Genomic DNA, 20,995 nt, shown 5'->3' on the forward strand with positions numbered 1-20,995 from the left:
CCGCGCCAGCTCCCGCGCAGGCTCCAGAGAGCGCGCCACAAGGGCAGGCGGGCGAGTCGTCGCAACACGAGGCAAACCGCCCAGATGTGAGTGGTGAGGGACGACCGGGAATGCGTGAGTGTATGAACATTGGCAGTGGTTTGACAATGCTACTTTCTCGCACTCTCGAGGGGCGGCCAGGGGTTTGACAGATGGGTAGCACAGCTACACATGTATTCACCAGCCCCAGATCCTACCTACATGCACAGGCCGGTGACCCTGTAGCGTCCCCCCCCCCAGCCGCAGCAGCCGCCGCCGCCACAGAGCTCAAGCGCAAGGTTGAGGAGCGTGCGAAGCAGCACGCGGCCAACAAGGACGCCGGCATCCCCAGCAAGCGGCGGGGCTTGGGCAAGCAACGGGGCGCGGCGCTGGCCAAGCGCAAGGAGGCCGCGGCGAACGCCGCCGGCGGCCCCGCCAAGGGGCCTCAGCAGCCGCCGCCGCCGCGGCACATCGGGCGGCTGTTCAGCCTCCTGCCCTGCAGACAGGACTTCGAGGCGGTGCATATCACAGGCACCCTGACGACGCTGTGGGCCCTCTTGCGGCGGCACGAAAAATACCATCCGGGCGGCGTGGAGAAGCTGACGGGGTTGCAGCTTCCCACCGAGAAGGAGTGGAGAATGTATACCGTGCCCGAGGTGAGGATCAGCACCGCATGTTGCGGAGGGAGGGGTATGGGTGGTGCAGAGGTGTCTTGTAGATCTACACTGTGAGCACAGGCCACTCCTTTTCTTTTGCAGTCGTGGTGGGGGGGGGGGGGGGGACGAATAAACTGTAGGATCGTCCCGCGATGCTCTGTGGACCCAGGGTCTGGGGGTCGTGTGGTGCAGCAGAGGTGTGAGGCCCCGACTCCTCGTCGCTCACACCCTCCCCACCCGCATCTTGCCAATCCCAGGCTTTGAAATTCCTCAATCTCGAGGAGGTTCATGGTATTCCCGCCAGGAAGAAACAGGCCATCGAGGCCTGCCTCCGTAGAAAGGCGGAGGAGTACCAGGTGGACGCAGAGGGGAAGCGAGGGAAGGAGACGGGCGAGAGGGAGGAGGAGACGAAGACGGACTGGTTCGTCCATGTGGGCTGGGCATTCTTCACCGTCCTCTTCAACTTCCAACGCTTCGAGGGCTATGGCTGGTACTCGGCGGGGCACTGGCGGACCAACGGCTACAGCGTCTCTGTCACCCTGCGGCGGGCGAGAGGACCCCCCCGGCCCGGCGACCCCCCGCCCCGCCCCCCGACCCCCCGAAGACCAGTGGCAAGCGCGACCGCGGCGGGGCGCCCCTGGGCGCCCCACAGCGCAGGGGAATTGCCGACGAGCACTACCGGTGAGTGGTCCGTGACTGTACCACTGGGGTGTGTGCTGCTAGGGATTGTTCTCCTGGCTTGTCGACATGCTGCAGTGATTGCCTGGGACGCTTGCAAGTGGTGCGGGGGTGTTGGCTGCTCCGTTTCTGGCAGTGACTGTGGATGTGGTGTACACCAGCAGCTAAGTGCGTTACCGTACGCAACTACCCACTCACCCACCAACCACCCACACGTGCCGCGCTCCCACAACACAACTCACCCCATACCACCACCTCCCTAAACAAAATTTGCAGGCGGGACCCCCCTCCAGAGGACCCCAAGATACACAAGTACGTCGGCATCGACCCTGGGCGGATTAAGATGTTCACGGCTATCGACGAACATGCCAACGTGACATCCTGCTCATCCAAGGAGTTCCACGCCATGTCGGGGTCCAAGCGGCGGGAGAAGACCATCGCAAAATGGCACGCAAAAGCCCCACCCTATGTCAAGAAGCTGCACCAGTGAGTGGTGATTGGGTTGTGGAGTTAATGCAGGGGTATGCCTCGCAGGGGCAGGCACTGTGTCACGACACCGTGCATCGCTCCAACCGTACCAACCCTCGTGCTCAAACCCCCCTCCCCACCCTGCCACTACCACAGGTGCCCGACCTATAAGACAGCGAGCACAGAGGTGCTCCTGTCGCGGGTTGCGTGGATCGTCCCCACATTGCGACAGGGCCTGGCCTGGCACAGGGACGAGAAGCCGTTCCGGAAGCTGCGCCACCAGGCCTACTTCGGCAGGGAGCGGGCCATCAGCCTGCTGGCGGAGCAGTTCCGCGCCCCCCTCCGCATGACTACCGTCGTCGGCGTGGGCAACTGGTCGGCCCAGGACCGAGGGGGCATCATGCGGGGGACTCCGCCGAGGCCCTGGATACGTTCCTTGGGGCGCCTGCGGCGCGTGTGCAGGGTGGTGGTGGTTGACGAACACAGGTCATCAAAGCTGTGTTGCGCCTGTCACGCCACCCTGCATGCCCACCAGTACGTGCGGGTGCGCAATGGTGAGGAGGAGCTGGTGGACGTGTGGGACACCAAGCGCTGTGTCAACAAGGGCTGCAGAGTCCATGTTGTCAACCGCGACGTGAACGGAGCGGCCAACATGCTGATGTTGACCAAGTGCTTTTTTGAGAATGCACCTCGTCCCACTGCATTTGGTGGACCCGCTGCTTCCCCTTCCTTTCCTCCCACCCCCCCACCCCTGGTTCGCCGATCGAGGCAACCAACTGCGCCAGCGATATCCCGTCCGCGGGAAGCAGCTGTGCAACCGGCGCAAGCCCGGTAGCGGCATTTCTTCGGCTCGCACGAAGCATACGCCCCAGCTCTGGATATCTGTCAGACGCAGCACCCTGCACTGAAATCTCGTCAAACCTCCGTCTGGGGGTCAATCACATGTGTGTCAGTATGCGTGCGCCTCGTTTCTCAGGCAGCAACCACTCGGGATGCCCGCACAGTTGAGGCGGATGAAGGCGGGGGCCGGGCACAAAGAATGTTCCATGCACCCCCAGCGCCGGGCTGCTTCCCCTCGAGATGGGCAGCACCCCTTTGCACCCCCCCGTCAGCCTCCAGTCCCTTCCTCAGCCGTCCGCCAGCAGTGCCTCACCCCCCGCCCAGACCCAGTACAGGCCGGCCCCCAGCGCGTAGATTGCGGCGGCCAGGCCGAACACCGCGGCCCAGGAGCCCGTGGCCTCCAGCACCACGCCCGACACGGGCACGGCCAGGAGGCCGGCGGCGGTGGCGGCGCTGGACCCTGCGCCCCACACCAGCCCCGCGTGCTTGGGCGCCACGTCCAGGTGGTTGGCCCCCGCCCCCGCGGCGGCCAGCGCCCCCGCGGCGGCGCCCAGCGTGATCCAGGCGGCGGCGGCGCCGGGGCCGCGGCACGCCGCGGCGGCCAGGATGCAGGCCGCGGGGCCCAGCATGCCCGCCGCCTGCGCGCCGCGGCGCACGCTGGCCGTGGCCCAGCCGCGCGCCAGCAGGCGGTCGGCCGCCGCGCCGGCGGCCAGGCCGACGCAGCCCTGCACCGCGTAGGGCAGCACCGCGAAGCGGCCCAGGCGCGCCAGCTCCACGCCGTAGGCGTCGCGGAAGAAGGAGGGCAGCCAGCTCAGCAGGCCATACGCGCCCCAGGAACCTGTAGTTGTTGTGTGTGGGGGGGGAGGGGGGGGATTGAAGGAGGATGTGGAGGCGCCACCGCAGGGGACACAGAGTGCGGCTGGGAAGTCTAGGCCAGAAGGAGTGCAACCTTGGTGCTGAGGGGAGCAAGCGGGCCTGGCGGGCGGCGCAGGGCGCTCCTCGCCCCGCAGTACCAACCAAGTCAGACACGATTGCGATCCTCAGCTCCTGACGCTCGTCTCCGTCGCGGCTCCCCCCCTTCCAACCCCTCAGCGCACCCGCGAACTGGGCGACGCAGATGGCCCAGACCTCGCGCTGGCGCAGGAGGGCCGCGAAGCCGGAGGGCAGCGCGGCGAGGCGGGCCTTGTGGGCCGTGGCCACGCCGTCGCTCCAGTCGGTCCCCGCCTCGCTCAGCCCGTCATCGGACTGCTCAGCACTGAGGGGCCCGGGGCCGGGCATGGGCGACGCCCAGCCGGGCCAGCCCGGGATCCAGGCAGCCAGCCGCCCTGCGCGCGCCCGGTCCGCGCCCTCCTCCGCGATGGGGGCCAGGCCGGCGGGCGGCGCGTCGCGCGGCGTGGCGCCGCCGTTCATCCCCTGCCGGGCGTGGGGGGCCAGGCCGCGCCAGAGCGCGCCCAGCGTGAAGTGCGTGGGCGCGACGGGCGCGCGCGGGCCGGGCGCCAGCGCCAGCGCGGCCCAGGGCGCGAGCCAGGCCAGCGCCGCGCCGCCCGCCAGGTAGAAGGCCAGCTGCCAGGGCGCGCGCGCGAGCAGGGGCGGCGCCGCGCCGAAGACCAGCGCGGTGCCGAAGAGCGTGGCGGCCGCGACGGCCGCGGCGGCCGTGGTCTGACGCGCGGGCGGGCAGTGCGCGGAGAGCAGGGAGTGCACGGCGGGCGTGGCGGCGCCCTGCGCCAGGCCCAGCAGCACGCGGACGACCACCAGGCCGCCGCGGCCGCCGGCCGTGGCCACGGGCGTGAGCAGGCTGGCCAGGGAGGAGGCGACCACGCCGGCGGCCAGCGGCGCGCGCCCGCCCCAGCGGTCGGCCAGCAGGCCGCCGGCCAGCTGGCTGCACAGCTGGCCCGAGTAGGAGGCCGACAGCAGCACGCCCTGGGAGGCGGGGTCCCAGCCGTAGCGCGCGGCCATGGGGATGATGGCCACGGCCAGGAGGGAGGCGTGCGCCGCAAACAGGGCCACGGCCAGGGAGACCAGCGCGGTGAGCCCGCGCCAGGTCAGCGCGTAGGCCGCGCGGGTCCAGGGCAGTCGCAGCTCGCCCACCGCCTCCACCGCCACGCTGGAGGGGTGCCCCGACACGTGCAGGGCATCCACACGGTCCGAGGCTGAGGAGTAGGGGGATGTGGGTGTGGGTGAAGAGGGGATGGGGGTTGACAAGGGGGAATGTAGGCGGGAGGAAGATGAGTAATAAGGTATGAGTCCCCTGCACTATGGTGGTAACAACCTTCCCTCGACAGGGGCCTCGGACGCACCCTGGCGCAGGATGGAAGCGGGAGGGGGTCTCCAGAAGCGCGGCGTGGGGGCCAGCGGACTGGTGGGGCGGGTGTTGGGAGGCAACACGGGCGCCATGCTGGCTGGGAGGGTGGGTGGATCACATCCCGCCCGGGTCAGGCAGCCATGGCCGCACTCCTCGACAAGAGATCACACATCTGCATAAACAATACAAGCAATGTTGGAGATGGCACTTGGGAGAACAAGGGCCCCGTGTCTGTCATCGCTGCAATCTCGATACGAAAGCAGCCCGTGCGCGCGCGAGGTTGTCCGGATGAAGATGAGGTGCGCCCCTCTAACTGTCTCTATGCCTCCTGCAGCAGAGACTAGCAAGCCCCAGCATATGCCGCATGTTGGGAGTATATGCAATCCCTCTCATTCATGCGGATGGTAGGCCTGCTTGGGGGTGTCATTAGGGCTTCCAGTATATACCGTGTTCTGCCTGGCTTACTGCAGGCAAGGGTGCCCCGCACCACACTCGCTGCCTGTCGAGCACACGCCAACCCCGATGTAGCAGCATGCTACGCCACAAAGGCCTCCACAGCTCTGCGGGATCGCATCGAGGGCAAGGTGGGTCCTTCTTTGCACTGGGCCACGAATAATGGCCAAGCCCAGAAGGTGGCCTGGTGCAGGCATGGTGTAACGACCAAGCGTCGATGGCACGCCTGGCCAACAATGTACAGCGGTCACTCCCTCACCTGCTCGCATGGCCTCCAGGTGAGTCTGGTGGCCAGGGCAATCACCTTCACAGATGTGGCGCTGGAGCCCCCTCGTGAGCCCACGCCCAAGGAGTATGAAACCCTCCAGGGCAAGCTCGGGTGAGTAACGTAGCTCTGTGTGGTTGGGTGGCGGTGTGCTTGGGGGAGGTTGGGCGTTTAATTAATGCAGTGCAGTGTGGGCTCATCGAGGGGCATGTTTGCCGTGAGGTCGGCAGCGACTCTCATGCCAAATCCCTGACATTGTGAGAGGCACGAACAACCCCCCCTCCTGCGCCAATTTTACAACCCTTGGGCCCATGCGCGGACCTCGGCAGGTACACCTTTAAGAACCGGTACCTGCTGCGCCTGAGCCTGACGCAGCAGTGCGCCGCAGCCGCCACCAACAACCGGATCCTGGCGTGGCTGGGCGACGCGGTGCTGCAGCTGGTGCTGACAGAGCAGGTGCTGGGGGCGGTGCAGGGCAGCCTGACCGCCACGCCCCTGGGTGTGCTGGACCGGCTGCGTGCCACCCTGGTTTCGCGCGCCGCCTTCCAGCAGTCGGCGCGGCAGGTAGACCTGGCGTCCTACGTCATCATGTCGCGGAACACGCGAGGTGGGTTTGCATGTCGTGTGCAAGGCATGATCCTGAGCACGCTGGATGCATGAGCACAGGAGGACTGATGGGGGAGAGGGAAAGAGGAGCCTTCGAGGCAGGCTGCGTTGCGTGATCGACGCTGGCGCTCCAGGCTCACCCCAGGGTGTTGACCAGGATGAACATGGGATGCTCCCACACAGGCTGATGTCGTCATCGTCTCGCCATCACTCGCGCCTCCTGAACCACTGCCCCTTCCCGTCCTTCCCTGTGCTCAGACACGGGCGGGCCCTCGCCAAACATGCTGGCGGAGACCTTTGAGGCGGTGATCGCGGCAGTGTACATGGATGGCGGTCTGCCGGCAGTGGTGGGCGTGCTGGAGAAGACCTTTCCCGTCTCCCCAGACCACCTAGACCTGCTCAAGAACGCCGCAACCGTTGCCCTCCCCGTTTCCAGCGAGTCCAAGGTCCTGCTGCCTCGGCCAATGGATCCGGCGGGCGACCCTGCCAATGTGCAGCAGGGGCACGAGCCCGGCGTTGCCTAGCGGCTTTGAGTCAGCCACGGCTGTGCAACAGCAGCCAGCCTACAAGGCCTGCCCTGAATGGGTACTCAGTCCCAGCCCAGCTGAACTCCCTGGATTTCGCACGGGTTCCAAGGAGTGCTCTGCTTCCTGTGCCGTTGCTGCTCTATATACTTGTGACACCAGCCCGGGCACACCCCGACAAGCTTCAACAATGCTGCTCACACACGTCTGGCAACGAGTAAGCACTACTGAGCGACTCTGTGTACACGCCCTCAGAGGCCCAGCCGACAGAGGGGATTCCGCTTGACCATGGACAGCGCCACCTTGTGGCCGAACAGGTCCCGGATGTTGTCGATGCCGTACAGGATCATGGTGGGCCTGTCAAAGGGGGGGGGGGGTACAGCAGGAAGGGGTGGAGGGAGGTGAAGACCCCTGACGCTGACGTGATGAGAGGTCTCGCGCTGCCCAGGCCCAGGCTGTGGTGCAAGTCGGAGAGATTTGGCAGGCTCGCCGCTGCTCGCAGCCGGCGCCTCCTCCATCTCTCGGATCGACCCGTCCCAGTCCCACCCAGTGCTCTTCTCGTCCCCGTCCAACCAAAACTCACCTCTCCAGGGACAGGCCCCAGGCGATGACGTTCACGTCCTCTGGGAGTCCCATGGGCCGTAGCATCTCCGGCCGGAACATGCCCGAGTTGCCCACTTCGATCCACTTGCCCAGCTGCTCGGAGTAACTGCTCGGGTGCGAGGTGCGTGTTTGTCATGTCAGTGTTTGGGGTGGGCGGCGACAAGGGGTCGCACGGTCACGACCATGGGACAGGCCCTGCGTGTGGGCACCCCGCAAGCACCCCTGGACCCCCTTGCGCACCCTCCTGGCCTCTCCACTCTTCCCGACCCCACCTGAAGATCTCCATGCTGGGCTCGGTGTAGGGGTTGTAGGCGGGCTTGAAGCGCAGGGTGGGCAGGCCCAGACGCGCGAAGAACTCGGTCAATGTGCCGATGAGGTCGCCCAGTGTCAGCCCCACCCCCGCCACCACCCCTTCGATCTGGTGGAACTCGGCCAGGTGGGTGCGGTCCACCGCCTCGTTCCGGAACACGCGATCGATGGAGAAGTACTTGGCGGGGCGGAAGCCGTTTTGCGCCAGGCGGTACAGCATGCGGGAAGACACCGCCGTCGTGTGCGTGCGCAGCAGGTTCTTCTCCGCCTCGGCCTCCTGCCAGGCGTACCCGTAGCCGGTGGAGCCCCAGCCCCCCGTCTGGTGTGTCTCCCGCACCCGCTCCAGGTAGTCCTGGGGCAGGCTGGAGCATGGCGTCGTGGCGGGGCCTGCAGGGGAGCAGCGGGGGGAGGGGATGGTGTGTGAGATTCGGGAGCGGGGAGCGGGCAGAAAATTACGGGAGGGTGAGAAGTTGAGGGGATGTACGATGGTGTGGGGCACTTGGCAAGCCCTCAGGAGGGAGGCATGAGGAAGCAGGCGACCCTGAATCACTGCATTAAGCGCCCACCTCACCAACCCCTCCAACCCTCAAGCCCCGCTCACAGGTGAGGAAGAAGGTGTCGTGGGCATCGCGGGCGGGGTGCTGCTGCGGCTGGAACAGCGCGTCAAAGTTCCAGAAGGACGACTCCACGTAGTTGTTGGTGGGCATCTCCTCAAAGCCCATGGACACAAAGATCTTGCGGAAGGCGGTGCGCACCTGGGCCGGGAGTGCATCGGGAATGGGTTGTGCAGGGATCACAGGTGGGTTGGCAGCTGTAGGTCACGTGATGAAGAGGCATTTTGCAAAGGTAGAGGCACACAGCTTCACCATGGCAAGCTAAATTTGCGGCCATCGACTATAATCGCCTGGCAGCATGTGCCAACCCGAGGCAGGCAGCAAAGAGGCATAATACTTCTGAGGATCGGAACCAGAAGCACCACTACAAATAAACTCCATCCTCCTCACCTTGAGGAGGGGGTGCAGGTGGCCACTGGGGGGCGCTAGACCCAGGGCGTCAAAGTTGTAGGCCTTGAAGGGTGCATCCCTCCATGTTCCCCTGCAAGGGGGAATGGCGCTGGAGTGGGCCCTCCACCCAGATGACGCATCATGACACAAAAACGGCACAACTGCAAAGCGTATCAGTGACCCCACACGTGCATGGCACATGCTGAACCACTGTCACACATCAGCTCACTAAGCCACACAGAGGGGGCACAGCTGCCAATCTCTCCCCACACTCCAAGCCAACCACCTACTTGGCAAGCATGTCGGCCGTGAGATCGGTGGCTTCCTTGACACGTTGCCGCGCAAACTTAATGCCCTTGGTCAGGCGGTACGTCTTCCAGGCCTCTGTCGTGAGCAGCTTCCGCTTCTTCAGGGCTGCCACAGTGGCGGCGGCCACCTCAGTATCCTGTCCAGAGATCTTGGAGGGGAAGTCTGAGGTACAAATTAAGCCAGGTAGTCATGCTATACAGAAGCCATGCCTTTCCCTGGCAAGAACCTTGATCCCCTTGCCCCCCACCCCTTGGCCTGGGCCCCCCTCCTCGCACCCACCTGCCCCCGGTCCACTGCCACCAGCGCCGTCTGCACGGCATCCTGGATGGTGGGCACCTTCCGCATGACGAGGGGCGCCCCACCCTCCTTGCTGATGGCGACCCATCGCTGTTGCATGGCCTGCTTGAAACCCACGTCGCCCACGGTGCCATCGAGCTTGACCTGACCGGGAGTGGTTTGGGGGTGGCATGGGGTTGGGACAGGAGGATCAACCAGGCACCAGACATGTTGCTTGAATGGGTGAGGCAGTGCGCGCTTGCGAAAGGGTGCTGACGACCTGGTGTCCAATCCATTTGCCCATGGGCAAAACCTGTCTGCGAACCTACAAACGCTAGCTACCTTGAGATCGGCCAGTGAGATGCCAGACTCAGGAATGGCGTTGAAGACCTGCGCCTCGGGCGAACCTGCCTCCAGGTACAGCCTCGCCTCCTCGGTGAGGGCCAGGCGTGAGTGATCGATATCCTGCAAACGGGACAAACGGGCCAAGGGCATGGAGTGCTGGCAGAGTGCAGCAGCACTGGTGGGGAGAGGCACAAAGACCCTTGCCAGTACAGAATCGAGGTGACGTGCTGTTACAGACACGCCCATTGAATCTACCGTGAGGTGAATAACACCCTCTCTGGAGAACACTCACAAGTACCATCCGCCTACTCATCTAAACCCAACAAGGCTGCCACTCCAGGACACCTCCGTCCTTACCTCGACCAGAATAAGCTCGGCCGCTAGCAGACTCTTCATCACTCCGACCAGGGCCATGTGATCGACACTGTGTGACTCGGCATAGGCGCCGGTGTCTTGGATGGAACCAGCCTCATCGATGCTCTGCAGCAGGCCAGACTCCAGGTCCGCAGCCATGGCGTCACACCACCCACTGCCACTCCGATCCAAGAGCCCTACAGCAGAATTACTTTCTAGATTCACAAGAACTGTGCGGCGTACTCTTCAGAGAGGTAGGCCCACTGCATGGCACAGCGACCACGACACACGGTCCCAGCACGGGCTTGCCTTGCTGCAAGTAGAAACTACCACCAGGCGCAATTCCATTCAGGTGCCGGAGGTGCACCTGGCCCGATGAAGAATTAATCCGCGATTCATTGATTGCATGGGCACAGAAAACATCCAAGGAAGACCAGTTGGGCAGCGAGTGCAATTGTGGCGGGCGAGACACGATGTCATGGCGACGCCTGCAGGCCGCACTCCCCAATCTGACGCTTAAGCTCTACCCGCTGTCCAAGGCGCAGCAAGCCATCTACGAGACTACCGGCACCGTGAAGGAGCTCGTGTTCCGCACCACCCCCAAGGCGAACAAGGTGTGTTCACCCCTGTCCCGGTGGGCGTCCATGTCGCCCCCAGTATGCCTTTCTCCGGCTCTGTCATCGGGTGCGTGCACCCCTCCCTTGCCAGGCCGAGATCAAGGAACACCTGGAGAAGGTATACGGCCTGTCGGTGGAGAAGGTCAACACCTGTAACTACCTGGGCCGCAAGAAGCACGGCAAGGCCGGGTTTTACAGGTGCGAGGAGTGGGTGAGTTTTGAGTTGATCACTCCTGGAGCGACGGCCCTGGGCATGACCCTGTGGAAAATAGAGGCCACGCAGACTCTCGCTGCGCTCCGGAAAGCGCTCAGCGGTGTGCCTGCCCCTCCCACCGCCAGGCGTCCCGACTACAAAAAGGCGTTTGTGTTCCTGAAGGAGGGCTCCCCCAAGGCCGCAAGCCAATAGAACCCATCGTTGCCGGGCGGCAGGACCCAGGCCAGCCACTAGCCACTCATCACGCCAGCGGCCCATGTCGTCCGAAGCAGAGCCCGCCCCCATGATGGTAGATGACTCCGCGCCCGACGAGGCGGCCCCCGGCCCTCCCTCCCCCGGCAAGGGCCTCCCGCCCAAGCACAAGGCACCCTCCAAGCCCGGCAACGGGGATGAGCCCGCCCCCCCCCCGCCCGGCGGCGGCGCGGTGTTCGTGTCCTACTCTGAACGCCGCGAGCATGTGTCCAACAAGGGCGGGCGCAAGACCGGGGGCCACGTCTACCAGATCAAGTTTTTCCTGGTGGACGCCACGGGGCTGGAGCACCTGGCGGCGGTGGGCGAGGACCAGGGCGACGCACACTACATCTACAGCAACCAGCCTGGGTTCCCGGGCCTGTACGGGCACAACAAGCAGGACGTCAAGCGCTGGCTGGAGGACGTGATGGCAGCCAGCCAGCTGCGCGCCGGCTACCACCTGGACCTGGTACAGGATGAGGTGCCCACCGACCCCTCCTCCATCCGCCTGCCCACCTTTGTGGCCTACAGGTGGTTGCATGGGCGGGTTTAAAGGGGGGTGGAGGGGCCTCGTTTGGAGGGGTCGGCGCGTGTGCTCCTTGCCCCCACTGCGCACCTGGTATGAGAACTCTCCACAGACAGCACTAAGCCCTTTTCACTCTCCCCCCCCCCAAAAACCACTAATACGAAAGGCACGAGCGGACGGAGCTGGACGATGGGCGCCACGCCATGTGCTGGTTCCTGGTGGACGTCTTTGGCAAGGAGCACATTGCCATCTCTGGTGGGTGTCCATGTTGGTGGGTGTGTCTGTTGGTGGTGTTCTGGGATTTGTGAGTCCTGTTGTTGCAGGGAAGCTTGCACGGAGGAGATTGCTTTGGGCTGGCCGGCAGGCCGCATGGGGCATACATCAGGCAGGGTGGAATGTCAGTCAGCCTGTCACAGGATGAAGGTCAGGTCCGGCACATACCCCTGCGTCTGCATGATGCCCAACTGCGGCTTGTCCCTTTCCCCCACACCCCCCACAGGGGAGGAGAAGGAAACGCGGGACGGGCACTACGACTACTCCACGCAGGGCGTTTTCCACGTCGTAGCCCCCCTTTCCTGCCACAACCAGGCGGCGGTGGTGCGCTGGCTGGACGAGCGCGTGGTGCACAAGGGCCAGGCGGCCGCGGCGGCCACGGGGAAGCTGCCCGGCAACTTCCACACCGCGGGGCAGTACGGGCGGTCGGGCGGCGTCAGGGCGGGGCGCAAGCCCGGCTCCGACCTGGCCCGCGCCGCGGCGCTGAAGAAGTGGCGCACCGCGCACGGCGGGGCCGTGCCGGGCGCCGACCCCGCGCAGGAGGCGCGCGACGCGCTGGCCGCCGAGCTGCGCGCCTGGGCGCGGGAGGAGGCGGGCGCGCGCTCCGCCGCGCGCCGCCGCGCCCTGGCCTGGGCCTCTGACCCGGCGCCGCTGGCCGCGCTGGCGGCCGCGGAGGAGGCCGTGGACTTGCTGCGCGGTGGCAGCGGCGAGGATCGAGCATCGGTGCAACGCGGGGCGGACGGCCGCGGCGGCGCCGCCGGTCTCGCCGCCCAAGCCGACGGCGTGCGCGCCCGGGTGCGCCTGCTGGCCTTGCTGCGCCAGCTGGCGCACTCCTATGCGCCGCTGGCCCTGGCCGCTGCACCGGGGCTGCAGGCCGCGCTGGCGGCCGCGCCCGCCTCGCCGCTCGCCGGCCCGGAGGTCGCCGCGCTGGCTTCCTGGATCCTGCAGGCCTGGGCCTCGGCGCTGGGCTGCCACCTGGCGGTGCTGACGCAGGAGCGCTACGTGCGCGACCCCGGCGCCGAGCTGGAGGCCGCGCTGGGCGGGCGCCGCGCGTGGCTGGACGCCGCCGCCGCGGCGGTCACCCACCGCCGGGTCGGGCAGGGCGCGCAGGAGGCACGCGCGGGCAGGGAGCCTGCCGGTGGCGGTGACAAGGGCGTGGGGGACGGCACGGCCGAGGGTAAGGGGGGGGATTCAGCAGCCGTCGCCGAGACCGCCGCCGCCGAGACCGCCGCTGCCGAGACCGAGCCCGAGAATGAGGAAGGGAGCGGCAGCGAGGGCGAGGCCATGGACGCTGAGGAGGCCGCGGAGTGAGCCTCCCATTGCCGGGTCAGGTTGCAAGGAGACTACGTGAGTCTAGAGGCAGCAGGCGGCTCTTGATGCAGCGTGGCTGTCCCTCTGCCAAACGCAAGCTCGAGTGCCTTGAAGAGGCATGCCGTGCACTGTCCTGTAAGTCTCTGCATCATGAGCATTGGGTCAGTCCCTTGGTGCAGGGCTGAGGCTGGGCCCGCCAGCGGCTTGATCGTCCGGCTTTGCCACGGTTCCTCCATGCAACGCCTCGTAGCGGTCCACGGCCTGTATCAGCTCGGCGTCGGAGAGGTCGCAGGCACCCCAGGCGGGAGAGGGTCCTGCTCCGCCAGATCCCAGCCCATGCGCCCGGGCCTGGCACGTCGCCAGCACCGCTTCAGGAAGGGCGGTGACGGGGGAGCGGTAGCCGCGGCAGGCGGGATCGTAGCAGCGCTGGGTCCAGCCGCCGCCCTGCAGGTCCACCACGTAGAAGACGCCGTTGGAGCGGTGTTCGCGCCCCAGGTTCCCGCAGTACCGGCACCCCCGGATGTTGTACAGGACCAGCGAAGCGTCCTCCTGCATGGCCCAGGACCGGATGCCGGCCCGTGGCCATGCGCCATCCTGTGAGTTGATATGCATGGTGGATGGAGTGGGTTTGGATGGTGAAGGCGGCTGTGGGGGGAGAACCAGGTGCCCACTGTCGTGCACAGGGGTCCGGTGGAGGCGACAACGCCTGTGCTCAGCATGTGAGGCTGCCGTGCCGCCCACGCCAGAGGTGCGGGGCAGGCATTGACCCGCCGACAGGCACTGCACCTGGCTGCAGACCGCCGTAATGAAGGCAGCCAGCTCCGGGAAGGGACAGGGGCCGTGGTGCATGCGCAGGTTGCCTGTGGTGCTCGCGCGACTCCCATGCCTGCCAGAACCAGGGTGCGAGCTGGTGCGGTTGCTTTGGCCCCCGTCGTCCAGCTCATCGGCCTGCCAAGTCAGCAGCGTCACATTCGGGTCGTCCACGCAGATGAGACTTGCCATGAAGAGCTCCTGGGCTGTCAGCTGGCTGCCCCCATACCTGCCTGAGAACGGCCGTGGAGGGAGACAGCCCTTGGCTTTGGGGCTGCTATCCACCCCAATACGTCAGGAATGGAACAGGGCAGCATCATGCCAATGTCAGACCAGCTCCATGCACCCTGGACTCTTCACCCACCAGAGCATTGCAGGGTGGCCTCCTTCCCCGCCTTGGAGGACAGCAGCAGGCGGAACGCTCGATTTCGGGAGTAAACAGCTTCGTCCACGAGCAGGGGGAGCCCACCCTAGGAAATGGGGAGGGGGTATGGAGGTGTCTGGGTCCATACTCAAGAATGCTCTCCATGGGCAGGACTGGGGCAGTGCAGTTTGGACCTTGGCCTTGACAGCACACTGATAGGCTGCCTGGAAACGCGGGCAGGAGCACCATGCGGCGTTGTGAATGCTGATTTGCTCCCTCACATCAGCCCCCATAGGCAGCATAGAGCGCCACTCTCGTCGTCATACATTCAGGTGGGGGCTGTCTGCCACGATCGCAAGAGGCCCGTCGGGACCCCTCTCCCTGGCTCGGGCGCACAGCTGGCGGACCAGGGCTCCCACGTGAGCGTTGCTTGCAAACGCGTGGCCTGGGATGCGGAGGATGAGGTGGCGGGAGAATTTGGAGGGGGTGCTGGAGTCCAGTTCCACCACATCGGCGATATCCAGCGACATGCCAAGCTCCTCCTGGAGCAGGCAGCTCAGGGCTTCGAGCAGGCTCTGGATGGCAGCAGGTCCATCCTTGTCAGGGTTCAGGGCTCTGCTGAACTCCAGATCTTGGAAGCAGCATAAAGGGTTCAGGGATGTTGGGTATTTGTTGACTTCTGGATTGTTCTTGCCACGGAGGCGCTGATGGCAGGGACAACGGACCATCAATGGCGTTTCTGGAAGACTCAAACTCCTCTTCTCCACTTCCCAGCTCACCAAAGTATATGTGGCAGGGCTGGCCCTCCCTGATTATTTCATAGTAGTGGCGGTGGTGGGGCAGCATATCAGAGTATCGCCTGTAGAAGTTCGTGACAGTGCTGACCAGGAAGCGACGTTTCCCATCTCCGCTGGTCTCCATGGACCACACCCTGTTGCAGTGACAAGAGGAGAGGAGACTGGTACAGCACGGCAGCGCTCAGTGCACCCTGACAGGCAGTTGGTGGAATCAGAATTCACGCTATCGGCACCTCCCACCTGGTCCTCTCAAGCGGCGAGCCCCGCTGTACGTTGAGACCATCCGCGCAATCAATGGCGGCTTGCTGCGTCGGAAACACGTGCCAGATTTCGGCTTCCACGGCCTCGGGTTGCTTGTGTCTGACATGGACCCTCGTCAGAAAGCGCAGGATTCGTTCCTCCACAGCATCCAGCTTGCTCTTGGCATAGAATGATGTGGCGGGCAGACACAGCGTGCTGCCAGGGGCCCCTTGCTGCAATGCTTTAGATGGATCATCTTGCATACAAAGTGCAGCATCACCATGCGCAGCGTCACGCCTTGACGCCGGGTCGGGCAGGGATATCCCACTTGCTCGGGCGAGCTTCACCCTCTGCAGCTCAGGGCCGGCAGCCAGCACAGCCGACAACAAGGACGACTGCCCAACTCGACGTTTGTGCGTGTCCATGTGCCCGACATTGTAGCGTGCCCCATAGTTTCACGACTGCAGCCTCTGACCTCGTATGCCAGCTGCCCCCAGTTCAATCCGGAAGCCTGCTGCGCATGTTGCGGGTTGGGCTTTCGTGCATGACGATCGTGGCAGACCACCCCATTTATTGGCAGTACTGGGTTCCCAACGCCTCATGGTCCACCTTAAGTGCTCTTATAAACATCTAGGTGTCTCTAATTGGTCATGTAGGCCATGACTGTGCTTGCGGCCTGCCTGGCGCTGTCGTCACTGCTCTGGGGCGTCGGGGCAGTCCGACCGGGTCGCGATGAGGCCCTGCATACTGGCATATCAAGACGATGGCCCATCCTTTCAGAATATGAACACCGTAGCATGGCAGGTGAGGCATCTTCGTGCGGACTTGTTATCCCAGCTGAAGGACGCACCACCGGATCGCTTGCCCTCGTCTTCAAAACCCACCCTTTCGAACGCATCCCAGAGCTGGTGAAGACCAAAGGGTACCCACTGGAGGAGCACTTCGTCACGACCTCCGATGGCTACGTCCTGGGCACCTACCGCATCCCACACGGCCGCGAGGGCGCCTCGCCAGGTCCCACCCCTCGCCGCCCGGTGCTCCTGCAGCACGGCCTGCTGGATTCCAGCGCCACCTGGGTGCTGAACGACCCGGACCAGAGCCTGGCCCTCATCCTGGCGGATGCGGGGTGGGACGTTTGGCTGGGGAACAGCCGGGGGAATGCGTACAGCCGCAACCACACAGGCCTGGGCCCCGACACCGCCGCCTTCTGGGACTTTTCCTTCGACGACATGGCCGCCGCCGACCTCCCCGCCCTGACGGCCCACGTACAGGGAGTGACAGGCTGCGCCACGCTGGCCTACGTGGGGCACTCCCAGGGGACCACGGTGGCGCTGGCCGCGCTGAGCACGCAGGGTGCGCTGCGTGCCGCGCTGCGCCCCGTCGTCCTCCTGGCGCCCGCCGTCTCGCTGCGCCACATCCAGAGCATCCCCATGCTCACCCTTGCCCGCCTCCAGGCTGACCAGGTGATTGTGCGGGGGGGGCGTACCTTGTGTGATGGGAAAGACCATCTCTCTGCCAACTGTCACTTCTCAGCATGTGATCCAGGGGCCCTGCCTGCACAGGCGAGCTTCCCCCTTTGCACAGACTCGCACCGTCAGTGCCCACTCCCCACCCCCCTTCATAGTTCTTTGCCATGCTGGGCGTGTTTGAGTTCATGCCCAGCCGGGAGGCCACCGCCGCGCTGTTCGAGGAGCTGTGCCAGGCAACCCCCACGGCCTGCGTGTCGGTGCTGACGGCGGTGTGCGGCTTCAGCGACCGCAACGTCAACGCCAGCCGGCTGTCCCACTACGTGACCTATGCGCCCTCGGGTGAGGGCTGGGGTTTGGACACCTGTGGGGTGCTTGCTTGGATGTTTGGGGAGGGGTAGTGGAAGTGAGGGACAGCGGGGTGATGAAGGAGGGGATGTCTTTGGGTGGATGACTGATCATCGCTGTGAGGACAAGTGAACGCCTTTTGGTTTTGGGCAAGCCAGCGATGGCTTCCGGTCCCCTGGGGCGCTGCTCCCGGCATCCAGTGAGCATGCCACAAACACACCAGTCCGAGCCTCAGGATCCACAGACCCTTCTGCGCCCCGCGCCCCATCCTCCCAGGCACGTCCACGCGCAATGTCGCGCACTGGGCGCAGGCGGTGCGCGCCGCGCAGGCCGCGCCCCGGGGCACCCTGGCCCTGACCATGTACGACTGGGGCGGCTCCTGCGTTTCGCCCCTGGGCCGGCCGCAGACCTGCAACCGGAGGGTTTACGGCCGGGAGCAGCCGCCCACCTACGATCTGGCCCGGCTGGAGGGGGTGCCGCTGGCGGTGGTCTGGGGTGGTGAGGACAAGCTGGCGGACCCTCTGGACGTGAGGCGTCTGCTGTACGTCCTGCCCCAGGCCTCCCTGAAGCTGGCAGTGGTGAGATGGGGCGGAGTGGGTCGGAGGTTGGGGGTTGCAGGGACAAGGGAGGGCCTTTGTACTCTGAAGGGGTATGTGGAGGGGTCATCGTGGGGGGTGGACCAACGATTCACCCAGCGGCACATCATCATGGGACCATTGTGGGCTGACTCTGGAGTATCTCTGATGGAGGGGGGGTTCTGTAAGGTCACAGCTGGCTGCCACGCATTTCAGTTCGATTGGCAGTCATCCCCACGCTGACCTGGGCCTGCCTTCTCCGTACACACTACAGGGTGTCCCCACCTTTGAGCACCTGGACTTTGTGTGGGGTAATATGGGTTTGAGGGTGCCCATCGTGACAGCTGTGGGGATTCGGGTGGGCCATTCCAGGTAACCTGCAAATGTTCACGCTGGCTTCACTACTGCCATTGAAGCCAAGCGCGCCTGCCAGGGAGCCTGAACCCACTCCCTACATTCCCCTCGCAGGCGACACCGCCAAGGACAGGGTGTACCCCCTTGTACTGCGCATGCTGCTCGAATGGGCCGAGTGAGTGTTGGGTGACCGCCACATGTGCCCACTGTATTCGATCACTGTACACTGAACTGCTCCTGTAATCATGAAATGGTGTTACTTGCGGATCTTAAAAAGGGGCAGGAGGGAGCATGGCCACCGTTGCCATGAGTGCATGATTCACTGATCCTGGATATGACCTACTTCTGGCCCTGCCCTGCCCCACCCCCGCCATGGGCGTCCGTCGTGAGACGCACAGACGCGCTGCATCAAGCAATCTTGGCGTTGCTGAAGTCCATCTCCGGATGGGCTGCCATGAACTGCTTCAGGATGTCCTCCTTCTTCTGTTCATCAGAGGTCGGCAGGCCCAGCGCCTTTTGCCGCTGGTCATACATCATCTTCTCCACCGTGGCACGCGTCTCAGAGTCTGTGTGGGCATGGGACTTGGCCATCAGAGTCTGGCCTGGCCCATGCATCGCCACATCATGATATCCCATACAGCAGTATCGTCATTGTGCAGGGATCCCCTGCTTAACGTCTGCCCTGCCCTCCACCACCACAAGTGCTCTCCCATAGCCATGCTCACCCAGATCGCCGAGCTGCGAGTTCTCAGGCTCCACCTTCTGAGTGTCAATCTCGGGCTGGCCCTTCACCACCGCCCTCCACCACTGCATGCGGTCCACCTGGGAACATGGGGACAGGGGTGGGGTTTAGCTATGACACGAACCCTTGCACAGCAATTGTACCAGGCATCAAGACCAAACTCCACCTCACACCTTTTGCAGTGTGACCTCTAGTAACTTGCCATCCACAATGCTCCACAGGCAGTCATCCAGCTTCACAGAGGCATACAGCTCACCCGCTGTGGGTATTAGGGAGGAGGATTGAGTGTATGGTGTCAACACAGCAGGCACTGCGGATCCGGGACTGGCCCGGGGAGGGGATGCCTTGCTCACGTCCCCAGAGCAGTTGAGCCTCAAACAGTTCCCAGATGAGCATGATCCAACAGGTGAATCTCACGAGCACTGGCATCTCCCACCAGGCTGGCAATCACAGCCCTCCATTGTGGATCAGGCCTCGGCCGTGCCCACGGCGATCTGACATACCTATGACAGGAAGCTGGCCCTTTAGCCCGATGCTGACAGATGAGGGCTGGATGCTGACTGCACAGTCCCTGCCCTTGGTGCCACGTGGGATGGGTATGGAGACCAGCACCTCTGCCAGGGTCTGCGTCCAGCTGTATGTCTCCATATCAGCACCATTGCCGGAGTTTGGCTCTGCAGGGCATGGGAGCACTGGGGGGTGTGCCGGAGAGCTGAGGGGTGTCGGCAGGTTGCCACAGGGAGGAAATGCACAATCCCCGACCCAATCGGTACTCACTCAGGCCCTGGGATGTCTCCGCCGCAGCTGGGCCTTCTGGTGAGGCTTCCTTGGTGGATGCAGCGTCCTGCTCAGGAACCTGCATGCATGCGGTCAGATCCTCACCGAGGCATGCCAGGCGACTGGGACAGCGATCGGGTGGGATAAAACTCATAGTGCATGCCCACTCACGTTCCCTGCTGCCGGCAATGCCTTCTCTTCCGCGGCGCTGTCCAGGTCCGTGGAATGGTATCGACGGCGTGCCGCCTGCATCATTCCCGACACGGCATCCTGCACACCAGCTTCGTGGAGGTAGGCTGACTTCAGGGACACCAGGTTGAAGGCTTGCTGGAGAAATACCTCTGCATCCTCACCCAGCTCCTGCCATGCTTTTTCTAGATAGTGCTCTGCTGCTGCTGAGCTGCTGATCTCTTCCACCACCCCAGGCATTCTCGGAGAGCGCTCGCTAAGAAGCAACTTGGTCAACCCCTTTCAGTGAAAATGTACAATTCAAGTGATGCTGATGGGCTCCTGGCTGGGGGGGGGGGGGTTCTACCATTGAACGATGCCACCCCTCAGTTCCAATGTTGTCGTCCAATAAGAAACTGAGGAATACGTGTCCCGACACCGGCCCGGACGTGAGGGTGTGCGAACAAGACCCACGCCTGCTTCCCCGACCCCAGCGACCCGAATCTGCGTGTCTTACAACCAGCTGCAGCAGTCATCAACTCTCGCCGAGCCCGTGCTAGCAGCCAGAGCGCGCAAGGCTCGGGGTTTGCCAGTACCCCTGTCCTTCGGACGCGTTCCGCGGCCCTTCCCCGCTCGCCAACGAGGTCCAGCCTTGTTGTCCGACCTCTGATTTCTCCCCTTTAGATCCTGTCCATACCGGCCTGCCCATCCAGCCTCGTGCGGGGTCTGGAATTGGGCTACCCTATCCCGGACGCACATAGTAACCTCCGACACACGCTGCCCGACCTCCTGCGCATCCTGCTGTAGGGCGATCCCTGCCAGGTGAGGAGCATCTGCTATCATGGGATGAGTTATTTGGCTGTCAGAGCATGCCAGATGGTGGGCTGCGGAGCCCTCGCTGGGCTCCTTCGCGCCTTGCCTCGGGTTCTAGAAGTGTAGCCCAGGTTTGACCGATGTTCTCGGCTCTGCTCAGATCTCTTGTACACTTCGCCATAGTTGATTGCTCCGAGCCCCTTTTGCCCACTGTGATGTCCCCTCCGCGATCTTTCGGCCCACCCGCTGCCCCTGCATCCCGCCTCGCGATCCTACCCTATCTTGTCTCGGCAGCCCCGCGGAGCCCCTCGTGGTGCCACAGTGCCCTCTATAATTGAGACGTTCTCTACATCTCGCAT

The 20,995-nt window shown here is 64.4% G+C and overlaps 9 protein-coding genes across 9 annotated transcripts; 5 read left to right on the forward strand and 4 right to left on the reverse strand.

Moving 5' to 3' along the window:
- Positions 1–1,819: 1,819 nt before the first annotated feature.
- Positions 1,820–2,170, forward strand: F751_0380 (hypothetical protein; the record flags this gene model as incomplete). The annotated part of the gene is made up of 2 exons (XM_011403499.1): positions 1,820–1,838; positions 1,977–2,170. The coding sequence occupies 2 exons, from the start codon at positions 1,820–1,822 to the stop codon at positions 2,168–2,170; spliced, it is 213 nt and encodes a 70-aa protein (XP_011401801.1).
- Positions 2,171–2,947: 777 nt separating this feature from the next.
- Positions 2,948–5,054, reverse strand: F751_0381 (putative anion transporter 4, chloroplastic; the record flags this gene model as incomplete). Its single annotated transcript, XM_011403500.1, has 5 exons — positions 2,948–3,145; positions 3,392–3,498; positions 3,758–3,905; positions 4,269–4,810; positions 4,958–5,054. 5 exons carry the CDS (start codon positions 5,052–5,054, stop codon positions 2,948–2,950), a joined length of 1,092 nt encoding a protein of 363 aa, XP_011401802.1.
- A 597-nt stretch (positions 5,055–5,651) lies between these two features.
- F751_0382 (Ribonuclease 3) lies at positions 5,652–6,810 on the forward strand (the record flags this gene model as incomplete). The annotated part of the gene is made up of 3 exons (XM_011403501.1): positions 5,652–5,794; positions 6,010–6,287; positions 6,545–6,810. 3 exons carry the CDS (start codon positions 5,652–5,654, stop codon positions 6,808–6,810), a joined length of 687 nt encoding a protein of 228 aa, XP_011401803.1.
- Positions 6,811–7,061: 251 nt separating this feature from the next.
- On the reverse strand, positions 7,062–10,169 carry F751_0383 (putative phenylalanine-tRNA ligase alpha subunit; the record flags this gene model as incomplete). Its single annotated transcript, XM_011403502.1, has 9 exons — positions 7,062–7,167; positions 7,394–7,519; positions 7,686–8,109; positions 8,324–8,477; positions 8,727–8,817; positions 9,017–9,171; positions 9,315–9,476; positions 9,654–9,776; positions 10,014–10,169. The coding sequence occupies 9 exons, from the start codon at positions 10,167–10,169 to the stop codon at positions 7,062–7,064; spliced, it is 1,497 nt and encodes a 498-aa protein (XP_011401804.1).
- A 314-nt stretch (positions 10,170–10,483) lies between these two features.
- On the forward strand, positions 10,484–13,182 carry F751_0384 (50S ribosomal protein L23; the record flags this gene model as incomplete). Its single annotated transcript, XM_011403503.1, has 5 exons — positions 10,484–10,624; positions 10,719–10,838; positions 11,296–11,603; positions 11,765–11,853; positions 12,098–13,182. 5 exons carry the CDS (start codon positions 10,484–10,486, stop codon positions 13,180–13,182), a joined length of 1,743 nt encoding a protein of 580 aa, XP_011401805.1.
- Positions 13,183–13,344: 162 nt separating this feature from the next.
- On the reverse strand, positions 13,345–15,277 carry F751_0385 (Coiled-coil domain-containing protein 111-like protein; the record flags this gene model as incomplete). Its single annotated transcript, XM_011403504.1, has 5 exons — positions 13,345–13,776; positions 13,969–14,225; positions 14,357–14,462; positions 14,683–14,987; positions 15,136–15,277. 5 exons carry the CDS (start codon positions 15,275–15,277, stop codon positions 13,345–13,347), a joined length of 1,242 nt encoding a protein of 413 aa, XP_011401806.1.
- A 913-nt stretch (positions 15,278–16,190) lies between these two features.
- F751_0386 (Lipase member K) lies at positions 16,191–18,315 on the forward strand (the record flags this gene model as incomplete). The annotated part of the gene is made up of 6 exons (XM_011403505.1): positions 16,191–16,197; positions 16,297–16,856; positions 17,018–17,201; positions 17,484–17,785; positions 18,057–18,102; positions 18,251–18,315. The coding sequence occupies 6 exons, from the start codon at positions 16,191–16,193 to the stop codon at positions 18,313–18,315; spliced, it is 1,164 nt and encodes a 387-aa protein (XP_011401807.1).
- A 229-nt stretch (positions 18,316–18,544) lies between these two features.
- On the reverse strand, positions 18,545–19,526 carry F751_0387 (Nuclear migration protein nudC; the record flags this gene model as incomplete). The annotated part of the gene is made up of 4 exons (XM_011403506.1): positions 18,545–18,702; positions 18,862–18,958; positions 19,052–19,137; positions 19,382–19,526. The coding sequence occupies 4 exons, from the start codon at positions 19,524–19,526 to the stop codon at positions 18,545–18,547; spliced, it is 486 nt and encodes a 161-aa protein (XP_011401808.1).
- Positions 19,267–19,698, forward strand: F751_0388 (hypothetical protein; the record flags this gene model as incomplete). Its single annotated transcript, XM_011403507.1, has 1 exon — positions 19,267–19,698. One exon carries the CDS (start codon positions 19,267–19,269, stop codon positions 19,696–19,698), a length of 432 nt encoding a protein of 143 aa, XP_011401809.1.
- Between the last annotated feature and the right edge of the window lie 1,297 nt (positions 19,699–20,995).

This window comes from Auxenochlorella protothecoides (assembly GCF_000733215.1).
Source record: "Auxenochlorella protothecoides strain 0710 unplaced genomic scaffold scaffold104, whole genome shotgun sequence".
Taxonomy (NCBI): domain Eukaryota; kingdom Viridiplantae; phylum Chlorophyta; class Trebouxiophyceae; order Chlorellales; family Chlorellaceae; genus Auxenochlorella; species Auxenochlorella protothecoides.